General features: G+C 42.2%; 1 protein-coding gene across 2 annotated transcripts in view; it reads left to right on the top strand.

Annotated features, from left to right (window-relative positions):
- The window catches only part of Kif16b (kinesin family member 16B), a 279683-nt gene that overhangs the window by 137302 nt on the left and 125530 nt on the right, over positions 1-16851 (top strand). For both annotated transcript variants that reach the window (XM_059261536.1, XM_059261535.1), the window contains exons 16-17: positions 13797-13879; positions 15931-16019. In XM_059261536.1, the coding sequence (XP_059117519.1) occupies positions 13797-13879; positions 15931-16019 (172 nt within the window). The remainder of the gene's footprint in view (positions 1-13796; positions 13880-15930; positions 16020-16851) is intronic.

The raw sequence follows: 16851 nt of genomic DNA, 5'->3' as shown, positions 1-16851 counted from the left end.
AAAACGAATGGTTATACTCAGACCCCATACAGGTTTTGCTGTCTGCTTCTCATTGATCCAGCATTATGCATGGTATTGTTGCACAATCTAGAGCAGGTCCTTGATCTTTCTTGGACTTTATGACATTAAAAAGTGTGTGAAGGATGCAGTGTAGGATCTCCCTCTGCTTACATGTAGGATTTCTCTGGTGTTTTTCGTAAGTAGACTAATACTGTGTTTGTTTGCAGGCAGTGCTGGGGTCAGACTTTGTACAGACTAGGCAAAGGCTGTACACTGAGTGACTTAACACTTCCATTGTGATTCATTTCTGACAGCCCTGCATTTTTCTCCCCTCCCATCCCAGATTGCCATCTGACCACTGCTGGTGGCACGCACTCTGGTTTCTTGGTAAAGGTGGAGCTGGCTAGGCTTTTTCACTGGGAAGTTACCTCCCCTGGCTTTGGTTTTAGATAATGCTTTGGGAAGGTACTTTGCTTATCAGTGCTCTTTCCCTTGTCACATGATGATTCACTGTTTCAGAAGCTCTTTTTTTAATTTTGCTGAATTACTATTCTGTGGTTGCAGAAGGTGATTTTCTTATCATTTCTTCTGCATTTGTCAATTGAATTTTTATTATAAGGAAAAGCTTTCTCTTCTTGCCATTTGTCTATGTATTTAAATGAACAGAATCATGTAGTTAGGCATTATATTTAGTATTTGCTCTGTTTTGCCTTTATTTATTTGGAATGTTTAAATTGTATCAGATTTGGCTACTGTGAGTTTCTTCAAGGTGGCTTCTATGTCTTTTGGCTTGCCCTCATTGTTTTGTGAGCTCTTGCTTACTTTCTGAGGCAAGCAAGATATTCTTCTAGACTCACCTTGTACTTTGCTAGAAATGCCCAGTTCTTTAAAGAGCACTATCTAGTGTGGGATCTGTGTGGAACTTAACATTTAACTTTGGGCGATTCTTCTCTCCTATGCTGCCCTGGAAGGAAAGATCACTAGTTTACTGAGTTTCCAGAAGTTCTTCAGATAGCTGTAATTATGTCCTTAATTCTTTTCTGGATTGAAGCTTGTTGATAAATGTCTCACATGAAGTAATTTTATTTTATTTCATTTTATACTTTATTTTATTTTATTCTTCTACCTAACTAGTTTAAAATATGCCAGTGTTGGGTAGTGATTTAGGTGAGGAAGTAAACTTTTGATCTTTTAGTCTATCTCAGATGGGACTTTTGCTGAGAGAGTCATAGAGCTAATTGACATTGAAGGCTAATTACAGGACTTGTCTTTCCCTATGGGATGCTCTTAATTCTTTTATTAGCATGATGCTGTGATGATGTTCAGATCCAGTGGGCTTGTGTTCTGTTGTATTATGTGGAGCTACTGAACTGCTCTACCATATTTGAAGATGTAAGAGCATTGTGCACAGAGTATAAATGCCACTAACAAGCATCAGGGCATCAGGGCAGGGGAATGCTAGATGGCATTGAGAGCAAGGCATTGCAAGAGAGTAATAAGATGACAACTTTTTTTTCCACCTAGGCTTTCTTTCTTTAATGTATATCCTGTCCATGGTAAAACAGCTGCAGTCTTTCATAAATTAAGGAGTAAAATTATCTGCTTTGGCTTGCTTGGAGTTTGTATATTTTTAAAATGAAAACTGAAACATGTTTTTAAAGTACAAAGTGATATGATCAATTGGAGGTGTGTGAATATATGTAGTGAGAATAAAAAGAAGTAAATGGGACTGACACATCCCTCCTCCAGATTATCTTCCCTGCCAGAGAGGAAGGAGGCAGGTTTGGAATTAGTATACAAGGATCATAGACTATCTCAATAAGCATTTCATTTTTATAAAGCCTATGGTAAAGTGTACAAAAAATGGACTTCATTAAAAACAGAAAAACCTGGAGAGCAGGATTAAATAAAACAGTATTGTTATACTAAAAAAATCTCTCTTGGCTTTCACCCATGAAGTGGCTTTTTAAAGTCAGTTCTGCAGAGCATTTCTGCACGGTCCTGCTTAGGTACGTTTTGCAAAGTCGGGTGTTTTGAATTAACTTTTGGCAGCCAAGCCTCTTTGAGATGGATCTTGGGGTAGCTGGACAGCTGCTGTATTAGTACAGAACACTGAAAAAAGTATAGCAGCCCTCATTATCCCTCATTATCATTCATGCTTTTACCCTCTGAAACCTTAACTTGTATATGTTGTTAAATCTTTTTGGCTTTCCAAGCCAAGCATAGGTTCTATCCTTAGCCCTGAAGATGCTGAAGTCCAGGCCACTTGGGCCTGCCACACCTGTTGCCCTCACTTCAGTCTCTGGCTTACTGTAGTGGTTATTGGTCTATCATCATTCCTGGCCCATCTTTCTTGGTCTTCAGAATTGGCCTGGTACGTAAACTATTAATTGGATTCATGAAAGACATAACAGAAGAAACAATTTTGTAACAGTTCCCTGCTTTTCGAACAAAAGGGATCTAGGATAGAAAACACAGATGGATGTCAACCCGCATCATAATGATGTCTTACCACATTACCCTCCGTTGACTGCATCCCAGGTTCATCTTATGTTACTCATGCCTCCTCCCCTATCTTCACCAGTTTCCAGCTTATTGCTGATATTTGGTATTCAGCTGTCTCTTCATTGGTAAATTACTTTCATTTGGAAATGTGCTAGGCTGAGCCATTTAGAAAGCACAAGTAGTAATTACAACTTCCTTATCTAAATCACTTAACACATGTGAATGCCAGCTAATAGATTTGTCTAAATTTAGAAGGTTGTCACCATTAGGGGCAAGGGTGTCTTTTTTTTTCCCCCCTTTTCTTTTTTTAATGTTTTTAACTTGTGTCAGTCTGTAGCTAGAGTTTTCCTGTCTGGCCCACAGTCAGGACAAATATCTCTCACCCGCCAGTCCCACAGCCACTCAGACCCAAACAAATAAACACAGAGACTTATATTGTTTACAAACTGTATGGCCGTGGCAGGCTTCTTGCTAACTGTTCTTATATCTTAAATTAATCCATTTCCATTAATCTATACCTTGCCACGTGGCTTGTGGCTTACCGGTACTTTACATCTTCCTTGTCATGATGGCGGCTGGCAGTGTCTCCTCACCCAGCTTCCTGTTCTCTCAATTCTCCTCTCTGTTAGTCCCGCCTATACTTCTTGCCTGGCCACTGGCCAATCAGTGATTTATTTATTGACCAATCAGCAACACATTTGACATACAGACCATACCACAGCACAGTCAACTGCCTTTCAAATAGCATAGCCCCTCCCCCCACTAAATAATAGGAAAGGTTTTCATCCTTTAGCATTGTCAGTAAAATGAAGAGTGTTTGCTGGAACTGTAAGCATGAATAGGATAGAATTTTCCTTGTGTGTTGTCTGATGCCTGGCGTAAGACACCTTTCCCTTCATCTTCAGAGCTAAACATATCCATCTCTTAATGTGTACTCAGAGTTCAGGTCCCCTGCCTCTCATGATCCCTTGTTAGCTCCATAAAATGAGTCCATAGAAAGAAGAAGGTAAATACTTGACCATGATGCCTTATCCAGAGACCACAGCTTTTCTTAGGAGTCTAAGCTCCTAAGTCTTCCAACTCCAGCCACCATACATTTAATAAGAAATGGCCCAATAATCAAGTGTGTTGTAATTCAGGAAATACTTCAGCATTGTCTTGGAATTTCTAGAAACTAGTCCTTCTTATTTAAATTATTTTTTGCTGTAATATATATTTTTCATGCTGGTCACTGTTAAATGTAATTAATTTTTACCTTTGTGTCAGTGGACACCTTTGCTCTTCTTGCTAGTCTGTCAGATCCATTGAACATTCATCTTTCATTTTAGAAGTGCTACAGAAACTGCATCTTGGAAATTCACACTTAGGTGCATTTGAATGTGATATGCTTGAGTGCCAAAATATATTTGCATTTATTCAAGTACCCTGAAAGAGGGAACAGGTGATTGTCTGCAGAGTGGAGCTGAGGAGCCTTTGATAAAATTTTCATCTGCTGGAGGGCTGCTGTGAGTTGCTCAGTGACAAATTAAAAAGGAATTTTATTGGAACTAGAAAGGAAAATAGATCTTTGAGGGCTGAACCACAGTATCCAGCTAAGGCAAAGAATCTGTATGCTACAGAGGGCTGGGAGATAGGAATGTCTATTCCTGTGGACTCCCCTATGCTGACCTGAGCACTCCTCAGATGCCTTCCTCTAGTTAGAGACCTGAAAATTGAGATTTTTTTTTGTTTTTTTGAATGTCAAAGCCCAAGCTATTTTTAAAAAGAGAATGGTTTTCCAAGTGTGTCCCAGGTCAGTGACATCAGCATCACTTGGAAGCTTATGAGATACACAGATCCCTAAACCCTATGCTGCAAAAGATCTAGGGATGAGACCCCAGTGATGTGAGTCTTTATGTCTAGAAGTAATTCTGATGCACACTTCTGCGTGAGAGCAGCTGACTGAAGCTAGTCATACTGAAATCAAATTCTTGACACCCTGGACATCGGCAGAAAAATAACTGTTTGCCTGTCTCTGCTCCTTTCTTTCCTGTTTCACCTGTCACACCTATTTTTCAGTCTCTCTGATCCTTTCAACAACTTCTGTTTCATGTTTCCTAAGTTGGCTTTACAGTGAGTGGGTCTTGCCATGATTTCTTCAAGTTTACCAGTTTGGAATTTACTGAGCCTCTGAATCTATGGGTGTCTGTCAATCTTAAGAGTTGGGAAGTTTGCCATGATGATTTGTTTAAAAACATTTTTCCTGGAGTTGGGAATTTAGCTCAGTGGTAGAGCACTAGAAAAGAAAAAATTTTTCCTCTACTATATATACCTCTCTTTCATTCTGGGTCTCTAATGACATAAAAATGAGATATTTTAGTTCTTTCGGTGCTCCGATTTGCTGTCTAGTTGGAGTGTTCCTCCACAGCCACCTCCTGTTATGATGCTCGTCCCACAAGGCTTCTGTTTGTCCTGTTGTTGTCATCTGGGTCACAACATCTGGTTCTTCTTTTTATATTTTATCTCTCGCTGAATTTTTAATTTTCTTTTTGTTTTAAAGTTGAAATACTTGTTCAAATATGTTTATGATGGCTAACTCAAAGATCTCAGCCGTAGCTTATATTGTTTTACCAGCTCATTGACATCTTCCAGATTCTTCCTTTGTTAAGGAAGTAATAATAATGGTTTGAATCTGGAAACTTCTGAGCATTTTGTTAAAGGACAGTGTGTTTCATTGAAATTCTCTGATGGGAAATGGAGATGTTGTCTTCCAGTGCGCATGTTTCCTCCTGGATTCAGGACTAAGTTAGGAACAGCCTAACTATATAGGTTGTGACTGCAGCACCAACACTGGTTGATTGTCAGAGGCTTTGTGCCGTCCACATAGCAGTGGCTCTGCTACCACAGGCTAGTCTGGGACCTGAGCAGGTTTCTGCCCCTTAGCTCATCTCTCAGGCTGAACCTGCTACTGAGGCTTGGGGCAGCAGCATGCACACATGGGGCAGTGAACCTCGGAATTCCTGCTGTGCCCCCAGTGCTTTAGTTTTCCCTTGCATCCTCCTCTTTCTCTCCTCCAATTGGAAATGGAGCTTTCCTGATTCCACTCTTTCTTTCTTCTCCGTTGTTGACCTATGCCCATGTCCAGGGCAAAGGATTTAAAGGACACAAAGAGGGAGCAAACAGCCCCAGAAGCCTGCTCCACCCACCATTTTGGGTAACTCAGAGGCCCTCCACTGTCTCCACTTGGTGCCAGGGACCTCCTGGCTTCTTGTCCAGACTAAAGCAGAGGGCGTCTCCTTAATGGTATTTCATAACAATGAGCAGTTTTGAGCTTCCTGCTAGTCCGAGCCTAGAGGAAGAGAGTGGTCATTTTTGGCTTGGTTACCCTTAGTCATCTTAGCCCACTCACTCTCCCCAGCCTTCTTTCAAAGAATAACAGTGCTCTGTAAGAGCAATGTTAAATACTGTGAAGCACTGTGATGTTAATGACGGGCTTGTATTGTGAACAACTCTTTTTAATGTTTATTTTGTATTGAAATCAGCTAAGATGGCAGTGTGGTTGACTCCTAATTGACAGATCTTAGAACCTTCTCTAGTGTGGTACTTTGAGGTAAGTGTGTAAGCTAAGCAGACATTTTTTTAAACTGGCAACTCACTATGCTGCCTTTATGACAGCCCATCCATCTGTTTTAGAGGACCTCCTCATCCATGGCAAGACATACTGTGACATTCTGCACCAGTCATGGAAAGCAGCACCATAAGCCAGATCAGCCTTGGTGAACTCCAGATAACCCAGCAGCCATTCTCCCAGCATCTATGATTTTGTATTGCTCTTGAATTATTTAATGTCAAATCCACCTTTTCCTTGGAAAGGATGGACCTGTTCCCTGTAGGAAGCAATCTGTTTCCCCCATGAAGTTTTAAGAAGAAAAACATTAGCCTGACTCACTCATGCACACTTCTAACATTTTATGGGGAGGGATGGACATCCCTAGTACATCCCGAAGATTTAAAAGCTCTGCACTCAGTTCATATGCAGATCATCAAATAACCCTTGATGGTCATTTGACTGGGTATATCAATAGCAAAGATTGAAAATCAATTTCCTGTCTTCTCTAGAGGCCCAGAATCTAAGCTTACAATTTTAATTTTACTGAGAATAAAGGAAGGGTAAAGTGATTTATCTAATGCAGGAAGTTATAACTCTATATTTGAAATGTGAACACAGATAAGGGAGGTGTCAAGGCCCTTGTGGGTTTTTGCTAAGATGTCATATACATTTGTCACTATCACAAAAACAGTGATCAGATGGCATGTTTGATAGTGACATCTGCTACAGTATCACATTGATGCCCAGTACCTGTCATTCATGCCCAAGCCTGTCAATGGCACCTTCATGTCTTGTCTGAATCCATTTAGGATCTGCATAAAATTGTCTATTCCCTGTAACTTCTAGTCTTTCACAACTAGTTTCCCAAAGCCATTTTGAAACAGAATTACTGTAATTCCTGTGCCTTAAGTAATAGGTATTATTAAAAGAGTGTAAAGCCCTAGAACATACAACTTAATCTGTTCTTATGTAGTGGTACATGTTTTTGAAGATTAGATTCTATCATGACTCCAAAATGATGCTAACATTGCAGTTCATTTCAATATAAGGTTTCTAAGCTATTTTAAATCACAGAGAAGGTTCTTATAAGCAGTTTCTTTCTCCTGGAATCAGGCAACAAAATGAGAATATCCTTGCCCAGGATTCTTGTTCAGGCACTTTTCAGGGCAGTATATGGTACTCTCTGAGTCTGGGTGCTTCACCCCTCATAACTCAAATAAATCCTGTCTTCCACCAAACATCCTTTAGGAATGCAGCCTCTGTGTATGCTGGGTAGGGTGAGTGATGCTTAAATAATTAAAATATAAAGTGAGGAGACCTGGGTCAGGCAGTGGTGGCACACGCCTTTAATCCCAGCACTCAGGAGGCAGAGGCAGGTGGATCTCTGTGAGTTTGAGGCCAGCCTGGGCTACAGAGTGAGTTCCAGGAAAGGCATAAAGCAACACCGAGAAACCTTGTCTCGGAAAAAAAAAACCAAAAAAACAAAACAAAACAAAACAAAAACCCAAAAAAACAAAACAAAACAAAACAAAACAAAAACCAGGAGCTCTGAAGCACAATCCTGTTTCTATTATCTCAAACCTCTAAGCTCCTATCACCTTGGACCATGCACTTTGGGAAACACAGTTGTCTCATGTGTTTGTATCACGTATAACTCAGAACAGCATCTTCTATACAGTCACCTCTGAAATAATCATATGACAACATTTAATAGAAAAATAAGTTAATTTATTCATGCAATATCAGAATTAGAAAATCTCATTAAAATCTAAGGAGGAGGGTAATTACTTTTAGTATTAAGTATTGTCCCTATTTTCCCTAAAAATCACTAGAAATAGACATATGCTTTTTTTTTCAGCTTACTTGACACACTAAAATAAGAAATCTCATATGAAACTATCATTTGTATCTCTCATACACAGAGATTTAAATGAAGGAAGCTTTCTACTTTTTTAAACAAAAGGCTTTGTCTCCCTTTTTACAATGTCATTTCCTCCTCCATTCCCTTTTAAGACTGTCTGGGATTTGTCTGTCTTTGGATATTTAACAAGCTCTGAAGTAATCTCAGAGAAGCCATCATATATTTCAGCAAGGTTTAGACATGCTCTCAAAATTACAAATTAAGTGTATCACAGAAAGTCCATCTGCTGCGATTAATCACATTAACCTTAAGCAAGGAGTCATTGACAGTTAAAAAGAACTTAAGGTCGAGAAGGGACCTTAGGAATTTTCCAGTTGATGAGTAGATGAGAACACTGAATTCCAAAGAGGCTCAGTCATATCTCCTCCTTGGTCTCACCTAGACACATTGCATGTGTGTGGGGTGTGTGTGTGTAGGGGTGGGTAAGGGTGTGAAGCCTAGAGGTTCTTGTTGGGTGTCCTCCTCAGTAATCATATGAACCTTGTTTTTTGAGACAGGGTCTCTTAGTGAACCTAGATATTAGTGATTTGGCCCTGGTCCACCTTCCTGCACATCCTCTGTATGTGCTGGGGTTACAGGTGTACCAGCGTACTTGGGTTTTCACATGGGTGCTGGTGATCCAAGCTCAGGTTGGACCTCATGCTTGCACAGCAATCTTTTACCCATTGACCTATATTCTCAGTCCTCATTTGAATATTATATCACTAACCAGTCTCATTTGTCTATCCAACCTCCCACCAATCCACCCTTTTCCTTTAGCTGGCGGCTTATTGTTTTCTAAGTATAGTCGTGATTTCCTTTTAGTAAATCAAAGCTAACTATGCCACTAAACCCTCTGTTTATTAACATGTTATAGGTATGATCTGAGTCCAAAGGTCACTTGGTGAGATCTCCAGGATCCTGTGCCCTGGAACAAAGAACTGAACCAAGGGATACATGGACAACAATTAAAAATAGACTCTTTTTGAAAGAGAACGGCAGTTTTAAGGGGTGGGGGAAGGTGCAGCAAGAGAACCAAAACAGATCTAAGACTTCAAAGCCCCACAGCCTGTCAAGACCTTTCTGGGATCATTTACTTTTTCTGAGAGATCTAGCCACATCCTACCCTGAGCTCTGTTTCGGCACATGCAGCCCTGGTGGGGCATGGGAGGTCCCAGTCCTTCTGCTAGTGGGTTTCATGTTAACCTTGATGTCTCTTCTGCAGCCTGACTTGCCTGCCGCAGGGGCTCTGTAAAGCACTGTTGTACTCAGTGTATCTGTATACTTTGCATCTCCCTCCTCTCCCAGTGCTTCCTTTCTTGCTTTGGCCCTCACCTGCCCAGCTCTCTATGAGGCAGTGCCCACTGGTAATTTATAGTTTCTGTTTTAGCCTCTCGGGATTCTCCATGGAAGGTTCTCCTCAGTTTCTGCTTCCTTCCACTCTTTCCTAAGAGTTCAGTCCCCCTTTTCTTTCCGAGGTCACCTCCTCTGCGTGACTGTTAAAAGCCAGCTTTCCTCCAGGTCTCTTTCTCTTTCTCTTTCTCTTTCTCTTTCTCTTTCTCTTTCTCTTTCTCTTCCTTCTCTTCCTCCTTCTCTTCTCTTCTCTTCTCTTCTCTTCTCTTCTCTTCTCTTCTCTTCTCTTCTCTTCTCCTCCCTTTTCTTGAGTGACATTTCCACATCAGTGGCTTTATTAGTGAAAACTCTTAGATAGATAGATAGATAGATAGATAGATAGATAGATAGATAGATAGATAGAGTGAGTAGTGGCTTGAATGAAAATGGCCCCCATAGGCCCATAGTCAGTGGCACTATTAGGAGGTGTGGCCTTGTTAAAGTAGGTATGGCCTTATTGAAGAAAGTGTGTCACTGGGTTTGAGGTTTCAGATGCTCAAGCCAGACCCAATGGAACTCTCTTCCTACTGCCTACTGATCCAGATGAGGAATTCTTGGCTCCTCCAGCACCATGTCTGCCCGCATGCCAACACGCTTCCCACCATGAATGAAATAAACCTCCGAACTGTAAGCCAGCTTTAATGAAGTGTTTTACTTTGTAAGAGTTACCATAGTCATGATGCCTCTTCATAGCAGGAGAAATCTTAACTAGGGCAGAAATAGGTACCAGGGACTGGGGTATTGCTGTGGTAGGTTGCGTAAGCCAGATGGCTTTCCCACTGTGTCCTGTGTCCTTTCCCTCATCTCTCAAGCTCTGTATGGTGATAGCCCTTCCCTCTGCCACATCCGCATGCCTGTGTGCCATTTTCTAGCCATCTCTCTTTTTCTGCTAAATGACAAAAGAAATAAAAAGGGAGGACATGACTGCTCCTGGCATGTATAGTGGAGAAAAGGTTTATTATAGATATGAGGGAGATGTAGCTAGAGGCTGAGGCAACTGGGAGAGTCCAGAGTGCACATGACCCTGAGCCAAGCCATGTGAGAAAAGGCAGGAGGAGGAAGGGGAGACCAAGAGGCCAGGAGGGTAGCCATTTTAGCCCAAATGACTGGATTATATAGGGAAGAGCTGCTGAGGGAAGGGCAGCCTAGCCTCTGGGCTGGTGGGTTCAGGGTAGGGGGCAGGATATGCCAACCATACCCTGGAACAGGTAAGGGCTGAGTGGTCCTAGGAGAACCTGTGGGCCAGGTCTGCCTTGATATGTTAAATAGGCACCTCGGTTAGGCCCTTGTCCTGGGTTTGAGACCTAAGGCCAGCCTGCTGTAGAACCTCGTACTTGCTTCTCCCAAGCTCATCTTCAGTACTTTCTATTGATTGATTAAAATTTTGATACTGGGGGAACAAACCTAGGGCCCGGTGTCTGCTAGCCAAGCCCTCTACCAATGAACTATGTGGCCTCAGACCATCAGTTTGTCCTAAGCAGCCCTCCCCTCCAGGACTCCTTCCTCCCCCTCTTCTTTCCTTCCTGCAGCCTGGTGTTTTTCCTTTGTTGGAAACTTTTCACTCATGTAACCCTCTCCTGTTTACTGTTGATGCCCTGTAAAGACAAGGCATGTGTTAGCTCTCTCCAACTCTGTATCTTCAGTGTTTATCATGAGGACTAGTATGCAGTAAGTGGTCACTAAGTATTTGTTGGCTACACAAATGCACAGCCGTATCACATAAGCATGGTACATATTTTTTGATTCAGTGTTTCTTGAGTGAAAATGAACAGTAGGAGGAAGAAAAGGAGACAGTTCTTAATGGGGCCCATTGTACATGCCAGGCACTTACTTGACACACATCAAAATGGAAATAATGAATTGTCGTGAGTAGTTTTGCTTTCTTTCATAACTCCTTAACGGGCTTTTAACTGTGTATTTCATGCAAATAATACAGATTGCTGGATTATTTTCAGTGACTTAATGTGAGTTGAAGTAATGTCTCTGAGATACTATTTTATTTTTCCATTAACATATTTTAGCAATTTTTAACTTGCTTAGCTAGGCATTTGATTAACAGAAGGAAAAAAAGAGAGTTGGATTAGGTGTAATTAACACCTGGAATTTGATCACCTTATTAATCTCTAATGTAACTGAAGAGTATTAAATGCACCTATTTCCTAGACATGACTGCTTAGATTGTGACTTTCTAGAGGAGACAACTCTGAGTCTTAGCAGTGGAAGAGCAGAAAACACCTTTCTTAATTATAGTGATGTTGCCTTTCTGGAGTGGCAGAGACACAAGTGTGAATTTCTATGAGGACGATAAGCAGATTGTTAGTGAGGCAAGATCTACTGCTTTCGTGAGTCTCCCAAATCTGTCTTTTCTTCATGTTGGCTCCATTTTCTGTGAAACAATGACTTCCACTGAACCCACCCCTTCAGTTTCTCCCTGTGCCTTGTGTCTGAACCAGTCAGTAGTTAACTGTATGGATTTGAACTCCTCTGAGACATCTAAGACAATATACAGACTAGATGGCAGCAGAGGTGGGTAAGGGGTGCCTTCTAAAGTTCCAGAATACATGACTCCAGGCAAAGACCACACCCAAGCAAAAGACAGTTGTTTGTGCAAGGCTAGAGGGTACACTAGCCATCACCAGCTCCAGGACTTGCACCAAGGGGGATTAAGGATCTGTTGATACTGTCCTCTCAACGTACTGTATCTTCTGAGGTTTCAAGAGATAATAGATACTGTCTTAGTTAGGGTTTCTATTGCTGTGAAGAGACACCATGACCACAGCCACTCTTATAAAGGAAAACATTTAATTGTGGTGGCTAGCATACAGTTCAGAGTTTACTCCATTACTGTCATGGCGGGAAGCAAGGCAGCATAGAGGCAGATATGATGCTAGAGAAGGAGCTAGAGTTCTTACATCTTGACTCACAGGCAACAAGAAGTAGTCTGTGACACTGGGCATGGCTTGAGCAAATATGAGACCTCAAAGCCCACCTCCATAGTGACACACTTCTCCAACAAGGCCATACCTACTCCAGCCAAGCCATACCTCCCAATAGTGCCACTCCTTTTGCGGGCCATTTTCTTTCAAACCACCACAAATACCACTGAGTTTTGTGTGAAATCTTTTAAGTTTTTAACTACTGACAATTAGTATTTTTGTTTTTGAAATTTTCTGAGGGAAACAGAAAATTTATGGGTTGGCTTTTATCACTGTCCACTCGATTGGGAACTCTGGTCAATCTTTTTCTCAGCTCTTCAGGTCCACACGGTATGTGCCTGGTTTTGCTGTTGTTTAAAAACCTCCTTTATGTCCTTAACATAGCTAGGTACGTAGGCTCCCATCCATGGCTCAAGCTTTCCCTATGGTACCTCATGGCTCTACTTCCTGTTGTCTTGTGACTATCCAGTGAGACCCGTCCTGGTCTTTGGTGCAGAAGTCTGCTTCTAGTTACTCCAGTCTCCACTCAGTACTTTGATTCACAGTCGCTGCTCTTGATGACTGACTCCAGAGCATAAGTTTTGTCTTTCTCAGGGCTAAGACTGAATGCTGTGCTCTATCATAAGGAAAAGCTCTATCATAAGGGGGCAAAGACGCTCTGGCATGGAAGAGAGTACAGGACAGTGAGTGTGTATATAACATAGCTTGTCTTTAAGTGCCCTTAAGGCCAGGGAGCTCACTGCCTTCTATGGCCAATGCACTGGATCTCGACAAGTCTGACTTCAGAAACTATTTGCTTATTTTTGCTGACTCTTCCTCCTTGGTCATTCTTGGACATTGGCCTTGACTTCTCTTGTTCACTGGGCATTTGGTACTGAATGAAGATTGTGGTCCAGCACATCTAATGCAGACTTCTAAATTTTAACAGGGTTTGGAATAGGAAGCAGCATACTTCTTTGAGAATAGACGTGTATATATATTTATGTATGCAGCTTCTTCCACATCAGGTGCTAGCAGGTTTTAGCAGTAGGAACTTGTTCTCTGCCAGTTCCACCGTGTTTCTTTTGAAACTGCTTGTCTTTGAGTGTCTGCTTTTGTAAGCATTAATAAACATTTCCTACATTTGAAATCACATGTTTTGCTTGATGATACATTTCTTTAGAGACCTGGAGGGTTTTTTCTTCCAAATAATCACAAGTCTAATTATCTGCATATTAAGTTTAAAATCTCATAATAGGTTATAATGCTTAAATTCATCACTTCTGCCTAGGTTGTTTTGAATATTGTGACACCCAGCTGTAAAAACAAAGGTACATGCTGGTTTAAAATTAGCTTCCATAGGTGGGCCTTTGAGACTGAAGCATCCTTTATTCTTTTCTAACACACTGGAAGGAGAAGTCCATGCTCTGCTGTTGCCAGCTGACCACACTGCCTACCACTGACATCACATTGCTGTCGTTCTTATATATTCCAGGTGCTGTGATACTCTTGGGAAGAACCAACATGTTCCGCTTTAACCATCCAAAGGAAGCTGCCAAGCTCAGGGAGAAGAGGAAGGTGAGAATGTTGGAGCTGACCCCATCTGGGGTGGGGGAGTCTCCTAGGTCCTACCGTTTTATTTTCTGGGACTAAAGCCTAGGGAAAGGAAGCTTTATAACCAGGTGGTTCCAGGCAGTTTGTTTACTGACAGATGATGGAGTAGGAGAACCAGCAACTAGAGTCCAGAGCTCACAAGAAAAAGCTGTTCCTTTTAGACGCTTCTTGCTAGTCTATGCATCCCCAGAAGAGCCAGGCTTTGTGTGGCATTGAGTGAGTAGTGACTTGAATCTTCCAGAATCTGTCTAAGTAACATAGCACTGAATCACTCTTACCACAAGTCTGCCATAGTAAATTGTGTTTTTCACTTGGGTAGGAGAAGGAGTGGGGTGAGTTTAGGACCATTGAGAGAGATGGGCTTGGTTGAATGGGGCCATTCAGAGGTCTTATAATGATGGAGGAAGGCTGAAGCCCACAGAAAGAGAGGACCATTGAATGAGAATGAAAGAAATCTGCACCATGGCCTTGCCTTAGACTGCTGAAGACAGTAAAAACTACAGCTTATATTTTTATGAGCTGGAAACTGTGCTCAATGTATGCAGAGACTCTGCCATGATATCTGTACAGCAGCTGTTACCACCCCAATTCACAAGTAACTGAGTGGGAAATTAGAGTCAGACAGACTGTCCATAACAGGCTGTAAGGGCAGGAGATGGGCAACCACGACCTCAGTCCTGACCTGCAAGCCTGAAGCCTTTGTTCTAACCACCAAGTGACAGAGTATCTCATGCCACTTCTTCCTATATAAGGGCTTCCCAAGGCTGCCAGGACCTTTGATGGAAAATGAGAACAAAACTACACCCCTCAGACTAATCCAGGACTGATGATCCAGCCAGTAAACCCTCTTGCCCATTCCAGCCCAGGGACACTCTAGACACTCCCTTTTAGACATGGTTCCAGAGAGAGATGGGGAAAACCTGTCTGCCAACAGCTTTTCTTGGAAGCGAATAGACCAGTTCTTAACCTTTTAGACCTCTCCTCACCTATCTCTTTATCTCTATCACTCAGTAAATGTGAATGTTGAAAGCAGCAGAGATAGAATTTCTAACCCCTTCCCAAACTTCAATGCAGTGTAGCTAGGAGGCTTTCTTAGCTATGGAATGCCTGGTGAATAAAGGGGCCCATTTCGGGGTCAGGTAAAAACCTGGCACAAGGGAATCTCCCAGGAACCTACCAGGATGACTCTGGATAGGACTCCTAGCAATAGTGGATATGTAGCCTGAACTGGCCCTCTCCTGTGACCAGAATGGTGACTGCCCAATTGTCATCAGAGAGGCTTCATCCACCATCTGATGGAAACAGATGCAGACCCACAGCCAAACATTAGGTGGAGTTCAGGGAATCTTGCAGAAGAGAAGGAGAAAGAATTGTAGGAGCCAGAGGGGTCAAGGACATCACAAAAAACCTCACAGAATCACCTAACCTGGGCTCATAGGGGCTCACAGAGACTGATTAACAACCAGGGAGCCTGCATGGGACTGACCTAGGCACTCTGCATATATGTGACAGTTGTGCAGTTTGGTCCTCTTGTGGGAACCTAACAGTGGGAACAGGGACTGTCTCCAACTCCTTTACTGGCTTTTGGGACCCTACTCCTCATACTAGGTCCCCTTGCCCAGTCTTAATACATGGGGAGGTGCTTAGTCTTACTGCAACTTGATCTGCCGTGTTTTGTTGATGTTCGTGGGAGACCTGCCTTTTCTGAACAGAAAGGAGGAGGAGTGGATTGGTGGGTGGGAATAGAGGGGATGCGGGGGGGGGGGGGGGGCGGGGGGGGTGAGGGACTTGGAGGAGAGGAGGAAGGGGAAACAGCAGCCAGGATGTAAAATAAATAAATAATTTTAAGTGGTTTCTGATACATAAGGGTCCGACTGTCCCTCATCTGCCAGATATTAAGCATTCACATGAGTGTGTGCATTTCATTGCCTGTCACTAGTGGAAGACAATGGATGCTGAGCACTGGCCATCTCATACCCACTAAGGTAACCAGTCTGCCCTGTCTCTGTTCTTAGAGTGGCCTTCTGTCCTCCTTCAGCTTGTCTATGACCGACCTCTCCAAGTCCTGTGAGAACCTGTCTGCAGTCATGTTGTATAACCCTGGGTGAGTGAACAGCAATGTGTCTTCCGTGTGATTAGTACTGTGATGGTATTTATGGTGCCAACTACGTTATAGTCACTTGATGGTAATAAAGCTTGGGCAAGGGCACCTCCTCAGCATATCAACCGCAGTCATCTTCCAAGTTTCTTTCCAGCCGGTGCTGTATATACATAATTGTACTTAGTTATAATCACAGTACAAATGGGATTATGTTCTCTGATTTTTTGCTTAACAACATAATAAGCATTAGCAAAGATGGTTACAAGCTTCATTATCATTTTCATAACTGTCTAATATTTTAAGTTGGCACTTTGATTACTCAGTGCATGATCCCTTTGGCTTAAATGCTTTTATCTTGTTTTTATAAATTATCTGTAATAACAGAGGCAGCCTTGATCTTAGGGCATCCCATAGCCCAGAGAATTATCTTCACTACTTTCTGACATCAGGGGATGGCTAAAGACACAAATGAGAGCATTTTAAATGAGCTTAGCAGCTGGGTGACCTTGAGTTGTTAGCTTAAGTGCCGAAGTCCTTGGTGACTTCATCAGTAAGATGGCAGTGATAATGGAAACGTCTGGAAACACAGAGCCAGATGAACACTTTTGGGTACTCCCCAGTTTTGAGGTTCTACTATTTCATGCTTCCTACCAAGAGCATCTCGCATAAAATAATGAGCCGAAGGAGTGAAATGAAACCCGCAGGGATGTCTTCTGGAGCTGTCCTTTGTTTGGCATTTACTTTGTGGTTTATGAGTTAGAGCTGTGGTGCTGTCCAGGTCTGTCTGACTCCTGGACTTTGTTCTCACTTCATCAGTCCTAACCCGACTCCAGTT

The sequence above is a fragment of the Peromyscus eremicus genome, chromosome 4 (genome assembly GCF_949786415.1).
Source record: "Peromyscus eremicus chromosome 4, PerEre_H2_v1, whole genome shotgun sequence".
Classification (NCBI taxonomy): domain Eukaryota; kingdom Metazoa; phylum Chordata; class Mammalia; order Rodentia; family Cricetidae; genus Peromyscus; species Peromyscus eremicus.
Note: the sequence above shows the minus strand (reverse complement) of the source record. Positions and strands in the feature narration are given on the sequence as shown.